At 31.6% G+C, this 15961-nt stretch overlaps 1 protein-coding gene across 1 annotated transcript; it reads left to right on the forward strand.

Annotated features, from left to right (window-relative positions):
* Positions 1-53: 53 nt before the first annotated feature.
* Positions 54-15638, forward strand: LOC124361192 (palmitoleoyl-protein carboxylesterase NOTUM). Its single transcript, XM_046815232.1, has 12 exons — positions 54-80; positions 900-994; positions 2138-2190; positions 2906-3001; positions 3764-3824; positions 4892-5059; positions 6255-6526; positions 7468-7606; positions 8794-8946; positions 11429-11586; positions 12018-12152; positions 12583-15638. Exons 1-12 carry the CDS (start codon positions 54-56, stop codon positions 12726-12728), a joined length of 1503 nt encoding a protein of 500 aa, XP_046671188.1. The 3' UTR covers positions 12729-15638.
* The last annotated feature ends 323 nt before the right edge of the window (positions 15639-15961 follow it).

The raw sequence follows: 15961 nt of genomic DNA on the forward strand, positions 1-15961 counted from the left end.
CATTCTAAAGGGTACAATAATAATTATTTTAACTGCGTTCATATGATTATACTATGATTAAATATGGATATAACCTAAGGGTACATCCTTCATTACTGTAACTGTGGTAATTAGGTTACAGACATTCTGAGGGTACCTCCTTAATAATTTTATGTGAGGTAATTAGATTGATAGTAAAATCAATAAACTGAATATAAAATATTTGTATTACTTCACATTAAAAAGATTCTTTAAAAAAACTGTCTGGAGTTGTTTTTATCTAGTTTAGTGTTCCTAAGAAACATTTTTAACTAGTAAGTTAAAACACAAATTATAACAATTCTGACAAGTTGAACAATTTTCTTTCAAATCATTGCCTGTATAATTTATTAAAAAATGAAAACGTTACTAATTAAATTTTGCCTAAAATTGAGCTTCTAAGCACATGTCTAAAAATTTCCATAAGATAACTTTTTTGAAACTTGTCCGATATTTTAACCTCTTCCCTGAAATTTTAGTTTTTGTTGGTTTCACTGACCTGTCCAATTAGATTTAATAGCTCCAGAGGCTTTTTTTATTCATTCTCTAGTATATTGTAAAATGCAAGGAGGCTCTAGTCTCAAAATCTTTCTCTCATTTGCTCTTTAACTTGATAACATTATAATAAGCACTTGACTGCAGTTCCAGCTTTAGCTATCTGTTCAATTTCAATCTTGGATCTGGAGATTTTCCCAGTATTTTTTGTTGACAGAACGATTTTATTTTGAAATGAAACTGTTTAGCTCATAAAATGATTAGTATTTTGCATATTTTTAGTCTTGAAAATTTAGAATTTTAAAAGTCTTTGTTTAACTTATTTTATTTGTTAAACCAATTTTATATCACTAATATATTTGATCTTGAATTTTTCAATTTTGCAGGTACTGGCCAATTGTTGCGGGCTGACAGAACCGAAGGGACTGAATCGAGTCAACCTGACAGGAGATTCGGTCTGCAATGATGGCTCCCCTGCGGGGTTAGTAGGGCTACCCCACTTTGATTACAGTTAAGTTAGCTCATTCCCTCAGGATCATATTAACAATGACCTCAACTTGTTTTTACAATTTTTATTTCAATTTATTTATGAGAACTGTTTTTAATTTGCATAAACCAACAAGTATGAGTAATTAATGTTACTAAAATTAACAAAAAATTGTTATTTATGTACAAGTATTAGGTAATGTGTTATTTATGAACTAGTATCTGTAATGTATCTAGAAGTTTGAGTTCATGATATACTTGTATTATCCAATATAAAATTGTAGGATGAATTTACATGAATGAAAATTGTATCTACTAAGATAAAATTAAATATAAAATTTTGTTTAATATGTCGGTTAATAGTTATATTATACTATATTATACATATATTAAATACTCTATAAGATACAATTCTAAATACAAATTAAATAATAAAAGTAAATTAACAAAAATTATTAAAATTACTACTTAATTTTATATTTGTATTATTGTGGTCAGAAAATGTAATTTTTTTGTCACTGTGTAGGTAGCTCTGCTTAAAATCACTAAATTAGTAATTTTGTTAAAATAAACATTTATTTGTTTAAAATTAATTTGGTTAGTTTTATCAGAAGGAATGTTTACATGTTTTTTTTATGAAAGAGTGTGTAACAAAGATTAACAAATGGGAATGTTAGCATTCATTTTTCTATGTGTTTTTATAATATTTTAAAAATTTGTAACAATAATCCCACAAAACAAATAGTAGGCTTACTATAAAATTTTCAATTAATATAAAATCAAATATTTCAGTACAATAATTGTTATTTAATACTTTTTTTATTGTTTTTCTTATCCCAGTATGTTTACCATATGTTATAATTTCCTGCATTAGTTGGAAAGGTATTTTGTAATTTATATAAATAATAAAGGTACAGAATTATAGGAGCAGGCTGTAATATATGCATGACATACAATTTTAAATTGTCTCTGTGTTTTAAAAATATGCAACTAACAAATGTTGATGTGTGATTTGTAACATGGATACAAATATTCATACCATATTGACATAGCATGTGTATTACTTTATTATTATCAATTACATCAAACAAATCATTTCATAATACAAATAAAAAATGTATTTGTACTTTTTTTACAGATACTATTTGAGACAATCCCACGGCAGTAGGAGGTGGATCATATTTTTGGAAGGTCAGTAATTCCAAATCTTCATTCAATTTATTATAACAGCTGGCCTGAAACTTAGAATTTATGTTACTAACCTAAAAAATACTCTTAAGTTCTGTGAAAAATTCTTCAATAGTTTCAGTCTAGAGTTTGACTCTTATGATATACATTTCAAATATTGTACAAGGTTTTTACTCTTTCACGAATGGTATATAATTTGTCAATTAATACTTAATTAAGTATTAAAATACAGCTTTGAGAACAAACCTGTGTATTATTGTAGTATAATCAAGAATGTAGCCACGGAATAATTTTGGGGGATGGGCTCCAGATAACTGATATTTTACCATAGTGGACAGAGAGTAAGGCCCCATTTTGATCCTTAAAAAGTTCCTAACCCGTTTCTTTGTAGAGAATGATCTTTCAACAGTGTATGTCAGTAATACTGAATTATTTAAATAGTAATAATTGTTTACTAAAAAATTAATTGAAAATTTTGGGAGTCCGAACCCCTTGGACCCCTCACTGGCTACATCCTTGAGTAAAATATTAACTAACTATTTCCTCTATTATAATAAGCAATATTTTTTATTACTTTCATTACATAGACATAGACAAACACTCATTTGTTTCACAAATTTGTGTTATTTGTTAAATTATTCTTTAAATTGCTTAATACACTTTACATGTAAAGCCATATCAGTAGAAAGATTATTGACTCTTGTGTTTTTGTTTGCAGGAGGTTGGTACTGCTATGATCAGAGGAGCTGCCATAATCGATGGCATCGGATGAATCATCTAATGTCATCTAGGCAGTGGCCGGAAACCAGAAACGGTAGGTCAGTGTTGGTTACAAAATTAAAGTATACGTATAATCTAATGTGTAATGTAATGTCTGTTGTGTGAAAGATAATATTTTGAACCCATTTCTATTTTGGAAAGGTTTTTGTAACTGTATCACAAGAACGTTAGCACTAAATGGTACTTGTTGAATTATATAATAAAAATAAATTCACTTTCTTTATATGCATCCCTATAACAGAGACCACACAATAACTGAAATTCACCTATTTTTATGATTACGTATAACCTATATCTCTCTATCTAATATTTTATTGATATCACAGTTACTTATTTCATAAAATTACTTATTCTTTTGATAAAAAAAAACTTTTTAACACTACTCAGGTGGATGAATAGTTACATGTGACATGCAAAGATTTCAACACACAACTACTACTTTAAATCAAAGTTTTCTTGTTTCAAATATGTATGAAATATCTTATATCCTGAGATATTAACAATAGATAACATTGGCATTTTAAAACTATGTTTCATAATTAATATGCGATAATTTAAAGTGAATGCTTCATATCTAAAAAAAAGTAACTTAGAGGTTAGGTTTAACATATTAAACTCTTTATATTACAACATACTAAATGCATCTCAGTTGAATGTTTAAAACTTTTTGTTTTAAAGTTTTATTAGAGTTATGAAATAGTTTTATGCTGGCTGTTGTGTAAAAAAACAATAAAATATTGACAAAATTCTTTGCACATTCTAAAGCTTGAATCAAATGTATACATTTCATTTTCAGTTGGAGGTTTATTATCTTCGAATCCCGAAGAAAATCCGTATTGGTGGAATGCTAACCATGTGTAAGTATGAGCACTTGGCTAATAAAATATTACTATATGGCAGGAAAAGTCTCTGGTAAATCAATAAGAATCAGACTCAGGAACCAACTATTGTGTTTGAGTAATTGGATAAATAAATAACATATTTCAACCAAAACCAAATGATGAAAACCCCAAATCAACTGTTTCACACTAGTTGTCTGTATTAACTCTCGATATGCTATAATTGGGCTACTTTGGTGACTCCATACATTTATGTTATGCTCTAAGAGTTAAAAAAAATTATTATTATTCCAAACAACAGTAAACTTACACCATTTTATTTACAATTTTAATTTTATTTAATGAATTGTAAATAAGATTCTACATGTTTGACTGTAACCAGTAATTTTATAAATGGCTCCAATTTTGTTTTGCAGTGCTACAGTAATCTGAAGTTGAGTCTGAGCTTTGCCAAAAATCAAAATTCTTTATAATAAATCTTAAAATAAAAAGGATAAATTTTCTTAAATTGTTTTTTGGAACTCTTTAGACGAATATGATTCTAGATTCCAGGAGTCAAGTCTGTGGCAATGCCATTCCAGATGCTGCACTAAGAGGAAGGTGAACTGGAGCTAAACTCGACATTCACACTGAATCAGCCCTTCCCACCATACCTACACATATAATTGTCTTATAGTGAAGTGGTTCACGGATGATAGCTAGCAGAGAAAATTATTTGTGTTACTCCGTAATTTTGAGGTAGCACTGCTACCAAGAATCGTGATATGTGACGCAAATGTAACAAACATTCTCAATCCATATGCCAGACTTAATTTGACATACAAAATAAATGTATTTTTGTGTTTTTTTATACTTATATTGAGTCCAACCCTATTACATATATTTACATGCATGTTAAATGTACACTAATTGTCTTACAATTGCCAGTTTGTTCTTATGTCTTAAGTATGTTACGTTTTTGTTTATTGAGTCTTTTATTAATTTAGTTTTACATTATTATTTGCTATGTAATGTAGCCATATGATAGCACTCTGAACTGTATTCCAGCAAGATGTCTGTGGTACTAATGTCTTTGATTGTAACAGGTTTGTTCCATACTGCTCGAGTGACGTGTGGAGTGGGCGCAGGCGTGCCGACCCGAGCTCAGACTCAAAGTTCAGTTTCATGGGTGCTGTTATAGTACAACAGGTCGTCAAGGACCTTCTTACCCGCGGCATGGAGTCAGGTGTCTCTCTGCTTCTGGCCGGCAGCAGGTATATTATTACTGCACATAACTATAGATGTACCATTTAAAATTCTCATTGTTCTAATAAAAAAATAGGTTAAAGGAACTATTATCATTATGAATCTGTGAAATGAAACTCTGGCATACCCGTAAGCTAGATTCTTTGTCAGAATAACAATGCAGTGTTAGTATGGTGTACTGATAAAACTTCTTGAGTTTCCGGAAAATCTGAGATCTAATCGATCATCTTTCCCCCCAAATTCAATTTCAGTAAATATGAGTTTAGTAATCAGATTTAAAAGTTGATATAAACAGTTTACATCCATTTCAAAAATGTTAAGATTTGGTAACTAGGTTAACTTAATATTGTTAATTATTATAATATGTTGTTGTTATGTATGGACTCATTAAATCCAAGACTAGGATCAAAAATGGTCCCATCATGTTTCTATTGTATGTATTTCCAAAGCAAAAAAACTACAAGCAAATCAATAATATAAAGAAAACTTTTAATTAATTGTATGATAAACTGAAATCTAATAAATATTCACAACAAAGTGTAGGCGATTTAAGAAATGATTTGGTCCATATCTGTGAAATGAAATTTTGATTTATGAAATATGACTGAAGTTATATGTTTCATTTAAAACAATGTGTAATTTCTTTCAGTAATGTTTTATTAGAAAACATTTACTTTTTTTAATTTATATTTAATTTAAACTGTAATTTGCTTGAGTCATATTTCAATACTTGACATGTAATTTCCTTAAATATATTATAAACACACTGGAAAATATTTGAAACGTTGACTTCAGCTGTTTTCATCGCATCTGGTTACTAAATTGTCTAAAATTACTACAATAAATCTTTATAATTCTACATGGATGTTAAAATTGTTTATCTATCTTTACTGTCTTCAAAGAAGGACTCTTAGAAGGACTGTATCTATACAATTTCTAAAAGTTAACCAAACCGAAACCGATTGCATACCTTAAGGTCCTTCTGCCAATAAGGACTGATTGTCCTACAACATAAATACACGACAATAAAACCTCATCAGCTGTACACTAATGCCTCCAATTAAAATAACATGTCAATGTCAACAACTATGCAGATTACAACATTGAGTGCTTTAATATTTCTAAGTAAGTTTTGACCGCTGTGGTGCTTACTAGTTTTCCAACTTGACAACAGATAATGTCAGTGAAATGATGTTATTGCAGTGCCGGAGGTATGGGAGTCATGCTGAACATGGACTCAGTCAAGGCAGTGTTGCGCTCTCACCCGCACATTGCTCTGCGCGGGATATCCGATTCTGGCTGGTTCCTGGATCGGCCACCCTACACGCACGACAGTGAGGGCCTCGCACCTGTGGATGCGCTCAAACATGGCATCCTGTTGTGGGACGGCCAGATTCCCACCAAATGCCGTGAGGTCTACAGCTATGAGCCATGGCGTTGCTATTTTGGCTATCGTCTCTACCAGACACTGTCAAGTACGCTCAGTTTTCTCTTATGCATCTCTTACAAGCAATGATAATGTTTTAATTAAATTTAAATTATTTTGTTGTTATTATGAGCTACAATCTGAATTATGTAATATATTTCTCTAATAAAAAAAGAGATGAAATGAAATGAAAAATGTCTTTATTGAATACAACGTAAAACATACTCAATTGGCGAGGTTAGGACTATTAAGTCCTCTCTTACACCTAACCATAAAGAGATGCTGATCTCATTTTTGGCATTATTCTGTCCGTACTCAAGGGTTACTGACCTGTTCAAGGAACTTATCAAACAGAATAACGAGTAGTCAGTGTCGTACAAAGTTGACAGTACTGATCAAAAATACAATGGTCACTGACAGTCTGAACTTGTGTTATCTCTACCTCAAACTCAAAGTCAGTTAACCTAAGATCACTTGGCCACTGGCTCTCCCAAACAGATTGACTGGTTGATGAATTCCATATACCTTACTGAAGTTGTCCCTTTTGGGATAGTAAGTTCATGGACAATCACTTTGAGCAACTTCCCACGTAATATATAGGGCTTTGGACCACAAATCCTGGATTTACAACTTAACTGCTAAAGCGTTTTATTCACCAGTTTTTTTATATATCTGTTTAAAATAAATTCATAAGTCAAGGATTAGTCAAGGATGTATTTTGTGTTAATACAGTATCACTTTGGTGTCTTTAGTCAAATTGTTAACAATATTAACCATTTTTATTTTTTAGAAACTCTATAGCTTTTTCTACAAATAAGAACTTTACGTTCTATTTTTAATCATTCTGTGCCAATCGGCAAAGTGTGGAGGGGTTTGATCTGCAGTAGTAAAATATAATTTGATTATTTATCCTTGAAGAATTATTTATTTTAATTAATTTGCTTCCTATATGAAGAATTGACATTAACAGTAATGATATTTTGCTTGCAGCACCACTGTTTGTGTTCCAATGGCTGTTTGATGAGGCCCAGATGACAGCGGACAATGTGGGCACTCCGGTCACCAAGCAGCAGTGGGACTACATCCACAAGATGGGTGACAGCCTCAGGAACACATTCCAAAACGTTACGTCAGTACCATTTTTGTATGGTTCAAATATTTAGATTTAAGATTATAAATTGAAGATAACTTAGTCATGATTCTGAAGAATATTATGAGTATCGTAGATGGTTCTGCATATGTATTGGATTTCATTTTTAGATTTTACTAATGTTTCACTCTACTATTAAAAACAATTTTTGTAATTATTAATACAAACAAGACTATATATGATTAAAATAAAATGTAAATATATTCACTAGGAATTAAAAACCTTTAAAGCATGAAATTTAGGCAATACTGTATAACCAGGCACAAATAAATATTGTTGAAGATAAAGATGTATATTTTTATAATTTGTACATAGAGTATAGCTTCAGAGAGTAACATGTTTGGAAATATTATATGAATTGCTGCTGCATATTTGAAATAAATTTAATTTGAAAAAAACTTTTTGTTTTTAGTACAATAGTTTTTAAAGAAATTAAATTTGTTATAAATAGAAATGTGTCACTCCTCCACTCATCACTTGTATACATACAGATATCTTTATTTTTAAGTGTTTTTCTTTAGGATTAATTGAAACACATCTTTAAATTCTGCTTCAAATGTCCACAACAGAATCACCACTAGCTGTCGTCTTGTGCACCAAAGAGGGGTTTCTCCATAATCTAAAATGAGATACATTACTCAGAGTTAAAACAGATTGTTCCCTTCAAAATCTATGCACCGTAACTACTTAGTTGGCTGCTAAGGCATAGTGAGTACCACCCACTTACTATATAACTTTGGGTCCCTTCGGAAACCACGGAAAGGAGTAGATACTCGATCATATGTTTCGACATTTTTTAGTCTCTTAAGACACAGATAGACAGAAGATTTCAGCTATCAATACGTTACAGAGTACTCAATTGATAACCAAGAGCTTTGTTCTCTCTTTAAGTATCATCCCAGGTGCTGTAAGAGAGCATTTTAACTGAAAATCAGTTGCACTATCTTAAATAAAATATTTTAGGAGTTAAAATGACGCTGAGAATTAAATTTAGTCTATAGAAAAATTTGGACTAGTTCTATTATTTTCCTTTTTTTTTTGTATAGTGATTAATATGTTTTGATAGTAAAACTTTGTGGTTTCACTTAGTTCAGGTGTATATTTACATGCACTTAGAGTATCTCCTGTCTGTATCACTGTGTCGTGAGCTGATTGTGCTTGCCTAGGTCAGTATTTGCACCATCGTGTATCTCTCACTCTGTGTTGACGAAGCGTGACTGGAGAGTGCTGCGTATAGATGACGTCACACTGCCTCAGGCCCTCCGCTGCTGGGAGTTGCAAATTCAGTTTCCAGGCATCTCCTTCCGCAAGAAAGACAGGTAGGCCTACGTACAGAATAGTAACCTCTAGATCATAAGACATCAACAGCAATATGGTACAGAATCAACCACATAGCATGAGTGGCTGGGCCACACTGAGTTATTGTTTTACATAGGACAGCCCACCATTGGGTCCACCGCACTGAGTGTGTTAATTCATATTGTATGAATATAAAGTGTAGATGTATTATAAAGTATTTTGCTCTAACACGTTGGTAAATTTTTGTGATATACAAGACGTGACAATTAAATAAATGGATAATATATGTCGTAGCTATAAGACTTATCACACAAGAGTTTGGATAGAATGTGAATGGTATGTGATCCTTCCTGAACAGCAAACACGTTATTTTGGCTGTCTACACTTGTTTTAAGAGCTGCGTGAATATGAAATTGTTGTATTAGAGTGTCACAATGATGACAAAATTAAAGCATTAATCTCAAATTAGCTGTAAAGTTAAGAAATCTTCAAATGAATATTTTCAATTGCTTAGGGAGGTGTTTAGTGATAACTGTATGTCACATACTCAAAATTTAGAGTGACACAAACAATTTGTTGATGGTTGGAAGGATTTTGAAGATGAATGGTTGTTCTGTGATATCAAGAAATTGTTAAAAATTTAGAGAAATATTTCAGAAAGACCAACGTTTAAGTAATTGGATGATGGCAGACACAACAAATATTGTCATTCTATATGAGTATTTGTAAATGAAGAAAGTTTGCACCCTAAATGCAATAAAAATATCTCAAATAATCAAAACAGGAAAGACAACTGCTCTGATATCATAGAGCAATTCACTGTAGATCCTGAATCGGTAAAAAAGTCATAACATATGACATATGAGGAAACATGGATTTTCAAATATAATTCAGAAACAAAGCATCAATCTATGCATTGGAACACACCAACATTGCCATGGATCCAACATCAACAGAGCAAGCCAAAACTGAAGTTCATTCTCTTTTCCTTGTTTGTTGTCATCATGCTTGAGTAGACCACAGTTGATTAAAAGTAATATTAAGGTGTTGAATAACAAATCAAAGATTCTCCACCAAGACAATGTACCAGCACACAATGCACTTTCTGTAAAGCAGCTCTTAGTTGACAAAGACATTCCTGAGCTTGAACATTCACCTTACTTGAAGATCCCACCTCTTGCACCTTCTACCTGTGCAACAAAGTGAAAAGTGCATTAAAGAGTACCAATTTTCGATCTGTAGAAGAGGTGAAGACAAAAATGGCAGACTTGCAGAAAAGGCTGACACATGCAACACTACTTTATACAATGGAAAATTCACATGCAGTGGTACACAGATAAAGAAGTTGAGTATGTTGCACGGGATTAGTTGGCAGCACTGTCCTCTTATACAAGATAAACAGCTGATCTGTAATTGGGCATTGTCTTTACAAATTTTTGTGGAGCATTATTCAATTGTAAAACATGTCATAATTGTTAAAACCTTTTTTCAATGGGTAAATTTTTACTAACTGATTCGAGCACTGCAAAATGATTTTGGTAACCTTATCTGCCCACTACGTGTGGCAATTAAAAAAGTTAGTGGTAAATTTAATGTAATGGGTTCAGTGTTAGATGTTCCAGTACGCCCTCGGAGTGGGTGATTAGTAGCAAATATTGCCGCAAGCGCAAGTGATCAAGAAAATGTTAAACTCAATTCATCGTCATTCCAAGCAATTAAATGTGTGAATGCGTTAAATGGGTGTTGGAGAATAATCAGAATAATGACTGTTATGTGAATCAACCTTTCTAATGAAGCCCATTTCTCAATGGCTATATAAATAAACAAACCTACTGCATTTATGGTAAATCCTCATTCTATTCAAATTCATCCAAAAAAGGTATCTGTTTGGTGTGGATTTTGAGTTAGCAGCATGGTTGGCCCTTAACATTTTTGAAAATGCCTGTGTTGATGTAGTTACAGTCAATGAAGAACGTGATCGGTAGATGATAAGTGATTATTTTTGACAGTAGTTAGAAGGATTAGGTGGTAATAACGATTGAATGACTTGTGGTTTCAACAAGTTGGGGCCACTTGTCATACAGCTTGAGAAACCGTGCAGTTATTGCACACAAAATTTTCCGGCTGTTTAATCTCTTATTTCGGAGATCAACATTGGCCAGCAAGATCATGGGACCTCACACTACTTGATTATTTCCTTTGGGGTTACTTGAAGAAGATGGTTTACGCAAACAATCCAAACTTGAAACTTGATTCCGAAGCTGAAGGATGATATTCGCAGTCTTATCCATCAAATTCCACAACAGTTAAATGAGAAAGTGATGGAAAATTTCTTTAAAATGGTTGAAATCTGCAGGTCAATGATGAATATCATTTTTTATGTTTAATGTCAATCTATAACAAATGTGTCTATATCAAGTAAGTAAACTACAATGTGTATTATTTAATTTTTAAATTAACCGAATCACACTTAGTTATTACAATCAGTGAATTGGATTCCAGTGCAGTGAGTATGCTTTCCGACTCACCCCTGTATAACAGCAGGTCAGCCAGGAACCTAACCCGAGCTGCAGGCCCCCATCAGTGGGCCCCTCAGACCACCCAAAGGAAACGCAGACGCAGGAAAAACAGAAATAAGAACAGAGGAAAGAAGCGAAAAGGTAGGATTAATGATTAATTATTTACATAAATTATTTGGAAGCATAAACACAAACTCATAATATATGTCTAAAGTTGCATCAAGCTATTCACAATGAATAGATTGATGAACTATGAGTGCATCATTGATGCACTGATGCATCATCAATAGTGCACTATTGGTTTACGCAACTTAGTGCACTATTGATGATGCACTCATAGTGCACTATTGATGATGCACTCATAGTGCACTATTGATGATTCACTCAAATATTTTTTTTTAACATCAGATGTAATATTGAACTAGTTAATATATTACTTTTGTCGTGCACTTCTGGAAGTTAATAATTAACATGAACATAAAGTATTGCTTTTGCCAAAACAAAAGCCCTCCATTCACAATAGTTTTTAGTTGTTTCTGGTTTGTGTCCTTTAAACGAATTCTATGATTTAGAGAGGAGAGGAAACAAGATGCGTCCTCAGAGATCAGCTGTGGGTAGGGAGCAGGCGTGCCAACATCGTCTGATAGAAAGGTGCTCTTGGCCGCAATGCAACCATTCGTGTCCCAAACTGCGGAATCCGTTCACAGGTGAGCATCCATTCGGGAATCAAACCGATAGTATTGAATTAGGAGCTCAGAAAAATTGGGAGGACTATGAAAATTTGCTAGATAAAGTAATTTATTAGAGCTCTTGTTAAAAAATACAGATATTACATTAAACTTGTCATTATTCTTAACAGTTGGTAAGACTGTAGGGTTTTGGAACTAATAACATTAATTTTAAATTCTGTACTTAATGACAATTTCAAATCTGAGATGAATCAAATTTTATTTAGACTTGAATTACATTTTTAGCTCTGAAGTTGAAAAGTGTTTGAATAAGTGGTTTGCCCTAATCAAAACTCAGTTGAGATTTAATAGAAACAGATGAAAATTTTATTTAACTATAATTCAATCCTGACCCTCCTTATTCCAGGTAGTTTATAAAGTCTAATGAACATCAATCTGTTTCTTGTAGGTGAAGAGATGGACTTCATAGAACTACTAAAATCCTTCGGTCTGGACATGATGAGTGTCGCTAATGCTTTAGGGATAGACATCAACACCCTCAACAACATGGACCCTGAAGAGCTCCTGAACTTGCTGACCCAACAGGCCAGCTGAACCTGCTAACCTTCCATCAAGTTGCTTGTAGTACAAACCACTGAATCTCATTCAGCGCAAATCTTTTACAGGCTGTTTTTCATTTATTTTTGTTGTATTTTTACCCTGAAGAAAATAATGAGCTGCCAACTAAAGTTGAAAATATCTCTTCTGGCAAAGTTGGAAAATAAGCTAGGTATATTTTAATGTGTGGTTGTCATCTTGGTTTAAATATCAAAATGAAGATATGTCATGTAGGATAACTTGTACAATACGGACAGTATGCTAAATATTCCTAAATATTCAATGGTTGGCAAATATTATAATAAAAAATTTAGAAACTACATCATCATGAAATCTCACATCATTATTTTTAAGAGATCATTTTCGGTCTAGGCTATGAAATAATTGACATTTTCTACATTTTTCCTAAAATGCAAACAATTGCTACCTTGAAATATTTTATTGGTTGAGAATGACTAACAAATACATCCAATCCATCTGTATACATGTAATAAAAGTAATATTTCTATACAAATATTTTATTTGTAGTCAAATAAATTGAAAAATTTAGTTATGCTGTGTAAATTTTGTACATAATTATAGATTATTTATAATGTAAATACGCCTCATAACTTTAAGTAATACTACTATACTCATTACCTACCATGAGCTCTGGAAATTATTTTTATATCCTTATTCGTTAATATTTGGTGTCCTAGGTAGAGCTATATTATACCAAAGGAAAGATATTAATTATTGTTTGTAAGTTTTGTATCTACACTTGTTTATTTTTGTGAATACTAAAATATTAATTTAGTATAAATTTGTTATCAATTATTGAATTCTGTGTTGTATTGTTTATATTTATTTTATGACTAATTATAGGATTTAAATTTATTAATATTTTTGTAAATAACAGAATTTAATTGATGAATTAATGAAAACTTAGTTTCCACAGATTAGAGTATATGTCTACAAAATTGCAGCTTTTTGTGGAGATAAAAATAAACACATACAATGGAGTATAGAAGGGTCCTACAGAACCTAACAGTCTTGCCAACCAATCCAACAAAGTAAATTCATCACTTATGCTGTCACATTATCATAAGAGATTGAAGCAGTGGTAATGCATTTATTGCCTTATTTTATGAAATGTCATATAATAGTGTTTAGTTTGTTTATTAATTTGTTTATTAGAAAGTTTTATTTTTACACTTAATTGTGATCTGTTGAACCCAAAATCAATAGAGTTCTTCCTCGGACGAAGTGGAAAATTTGTACTAAGTTTTAAGTCTCTAAGACCTCACTAACAAGTGTTATTGCATGGAAGCATAGACCTACAGAAAACAACATATTTTGTAAGAAAACATGGTTCATGGTTGGGTCATTAAAAATTTGTAATGATTTTAAAATGTTTCATTACATTTTTAGTTTTTAATTTGATCACAATAAATAACTGTTGAAGAGCTTGATCACAACAATATTTACTTAGGCCTTTTTGTTATCAATTCTATAAAATGAAACACATTATTTTAGTTTACAGTACATTATTTTTCCACTGGATGAATTAAAGACAATCCAAACCTAAATACTTTACTGAGGTAAGAACTAGGATCGGTAAATGGTAGTTCCTAGGTCTATCCATAGGATTGCGCTGTGAACTGAGTTCCAGTGAGAATTTTTTATTTTATGTCTTCTTTGGCAAGAACAATTGTCAAGAGTTGTTTTACCATCAGTGCGTATAAGCAATAGAATATGGGGTGTGGACGTATAAATACATAAGCATGTTTCAATGCCTGTAATTACTGAACATGTCTTCTTAAAAGCCACCTGTACTAACGGCCATCTTGGTTTTGAGCTCCATGAGAACTATGTTATGGTTAAAACAATTTCATGGCTTTGTTTTTATCATCAGTTTATTAAAAATGTCTCATTTTAAAGATTTGATTAGTACACATTCAAACACTTTATTTTTTTGAATAATTGTTTATTTAGAAAAAAAGAACTCAAATGCATTTGGATGGTATAAATGACATTCTAATCTATTACAGATTATCGACTGCTCTGAACATCTTTGCATAAAGTGGGTCAAAAGCACCATCCATGTTCTACCAGTGGCCACTTAGCTCAATATGACTCCTATCTTATTTTATAAGACCAGATAAGATATCTAGAAGCTATGTTTTACAGGTTGGCTATCAAATTATAATTAGATAGCAAAACTGATGCCAATTGAAGTGTCATAATTCTGGTTATATTGAGTTTCTATATTTTTTTTCAGGTACTGATTTAGTTATGGAGTTTGATTCAAGTTTGTCTGAAGATTTTATTTAATTATTAATTATTAGAGGGCAGTAGTGAGGCTAGTGGAAGTGATTGTTGTACATGTAGTTGTAATGATATTGTCCACACTTTTCAACATGTCCATGATCCAGGACACGCTCTATTGCTATCCACTTTAAGCAAGGACGTTGATGAGAAACAACTTAGTGGCGTATAACAAAATAACTTGCACCCCTGGTGCCAACTATACCAATTGATAAAAAAGCAGCTTCAGTAAATATAGTAAAAACTAATTAAGTGAGTCACTTAATTAGTGAGATTTTTATTCTCGAGTAATTACAAAGAACACAATAATAAATGTAAATCAAGGTAACAAAGAGAATTGTATTTGGTTAAGACAATAAGCAAGTATAAAGACAACAGTACACATCAAGTACAAAAAGTTTTAGAGCGTAAGTTAGAAGTCAGTATTAATATCTAAGGAAACTAAACTAGAGTGTATGTATTTATTTACCAACTTAGTGTTAAGCTACTGGACTGTTAGAGTATCAGTGATCACCTACCTCTTTAGCATAAGTTGTATACAGTAATTATTTATATACTACCTAATAATATATAGATATACTTTTGTAGAAAGTACAAATAAATGTGTACAACACAAAATAATTTGTTATTATTTACTACTGTACATTACAGTCAACCTCTATTGCTCGCATTTAGGAAAAAATAGTAAAATGTTATTAAAAAATTCATCTTTCACCCCAGGCTGCGGTAGTTAGGTTATGTTTAGTCAGCAATCCAAGAAACATTACTTTCAGTTATATCAAAACAAATAAAGAAATAAGAATGGTTATGGTCATAATAATTAACTGACAAGAGATAAATTAATGAGCAATTAAAACTTAATTAATCATCACTTCAGTGGTAAGATGCCACGAATAATTTAACAAAATAATAAAAGTAGATAA

This window comes from Homalodisca vitripennis, chromosome 4, assembly GCF_021130785.1.
Source record: "Homalodisca vitripennis isolate AUS2020 chromosome 4, UT_GWSS_2.1, whole genome shotgun sequence".
In the NCBI taxonomy this organism is placed as follows: Eukaryota; Metazoa; Arthropoda; class Insecta; order Hemiptera; family Cicadellidae; genus Homalodisca; species Homalodisca vitripennis.

What these genes read in the sequence shown, in the direction of transcription:
- LOC124361192 (XM_046815232.1), top strand. Translation starts at nt 54, where the DNA reads ATGATTAAATATGGATATAACCTAAGG. An exon ending in AATATGGATATAACCTAAGG is followed by an intron (nt 81 to 899) that starts GTACATCCTTCA and finishes TCAATTTTGCAG; the next exon opens with GTACTGGCCAATTGTTGCGG. An exon ending in TGGTGGAATGCTAACCATGT is followed by an intron (nt 3,825 to 4,891) that starts GTAAGTATGAGC and finishes TGATTGTAACAG; the next exon opens with GTTTGTTCCATACTGCTCGA.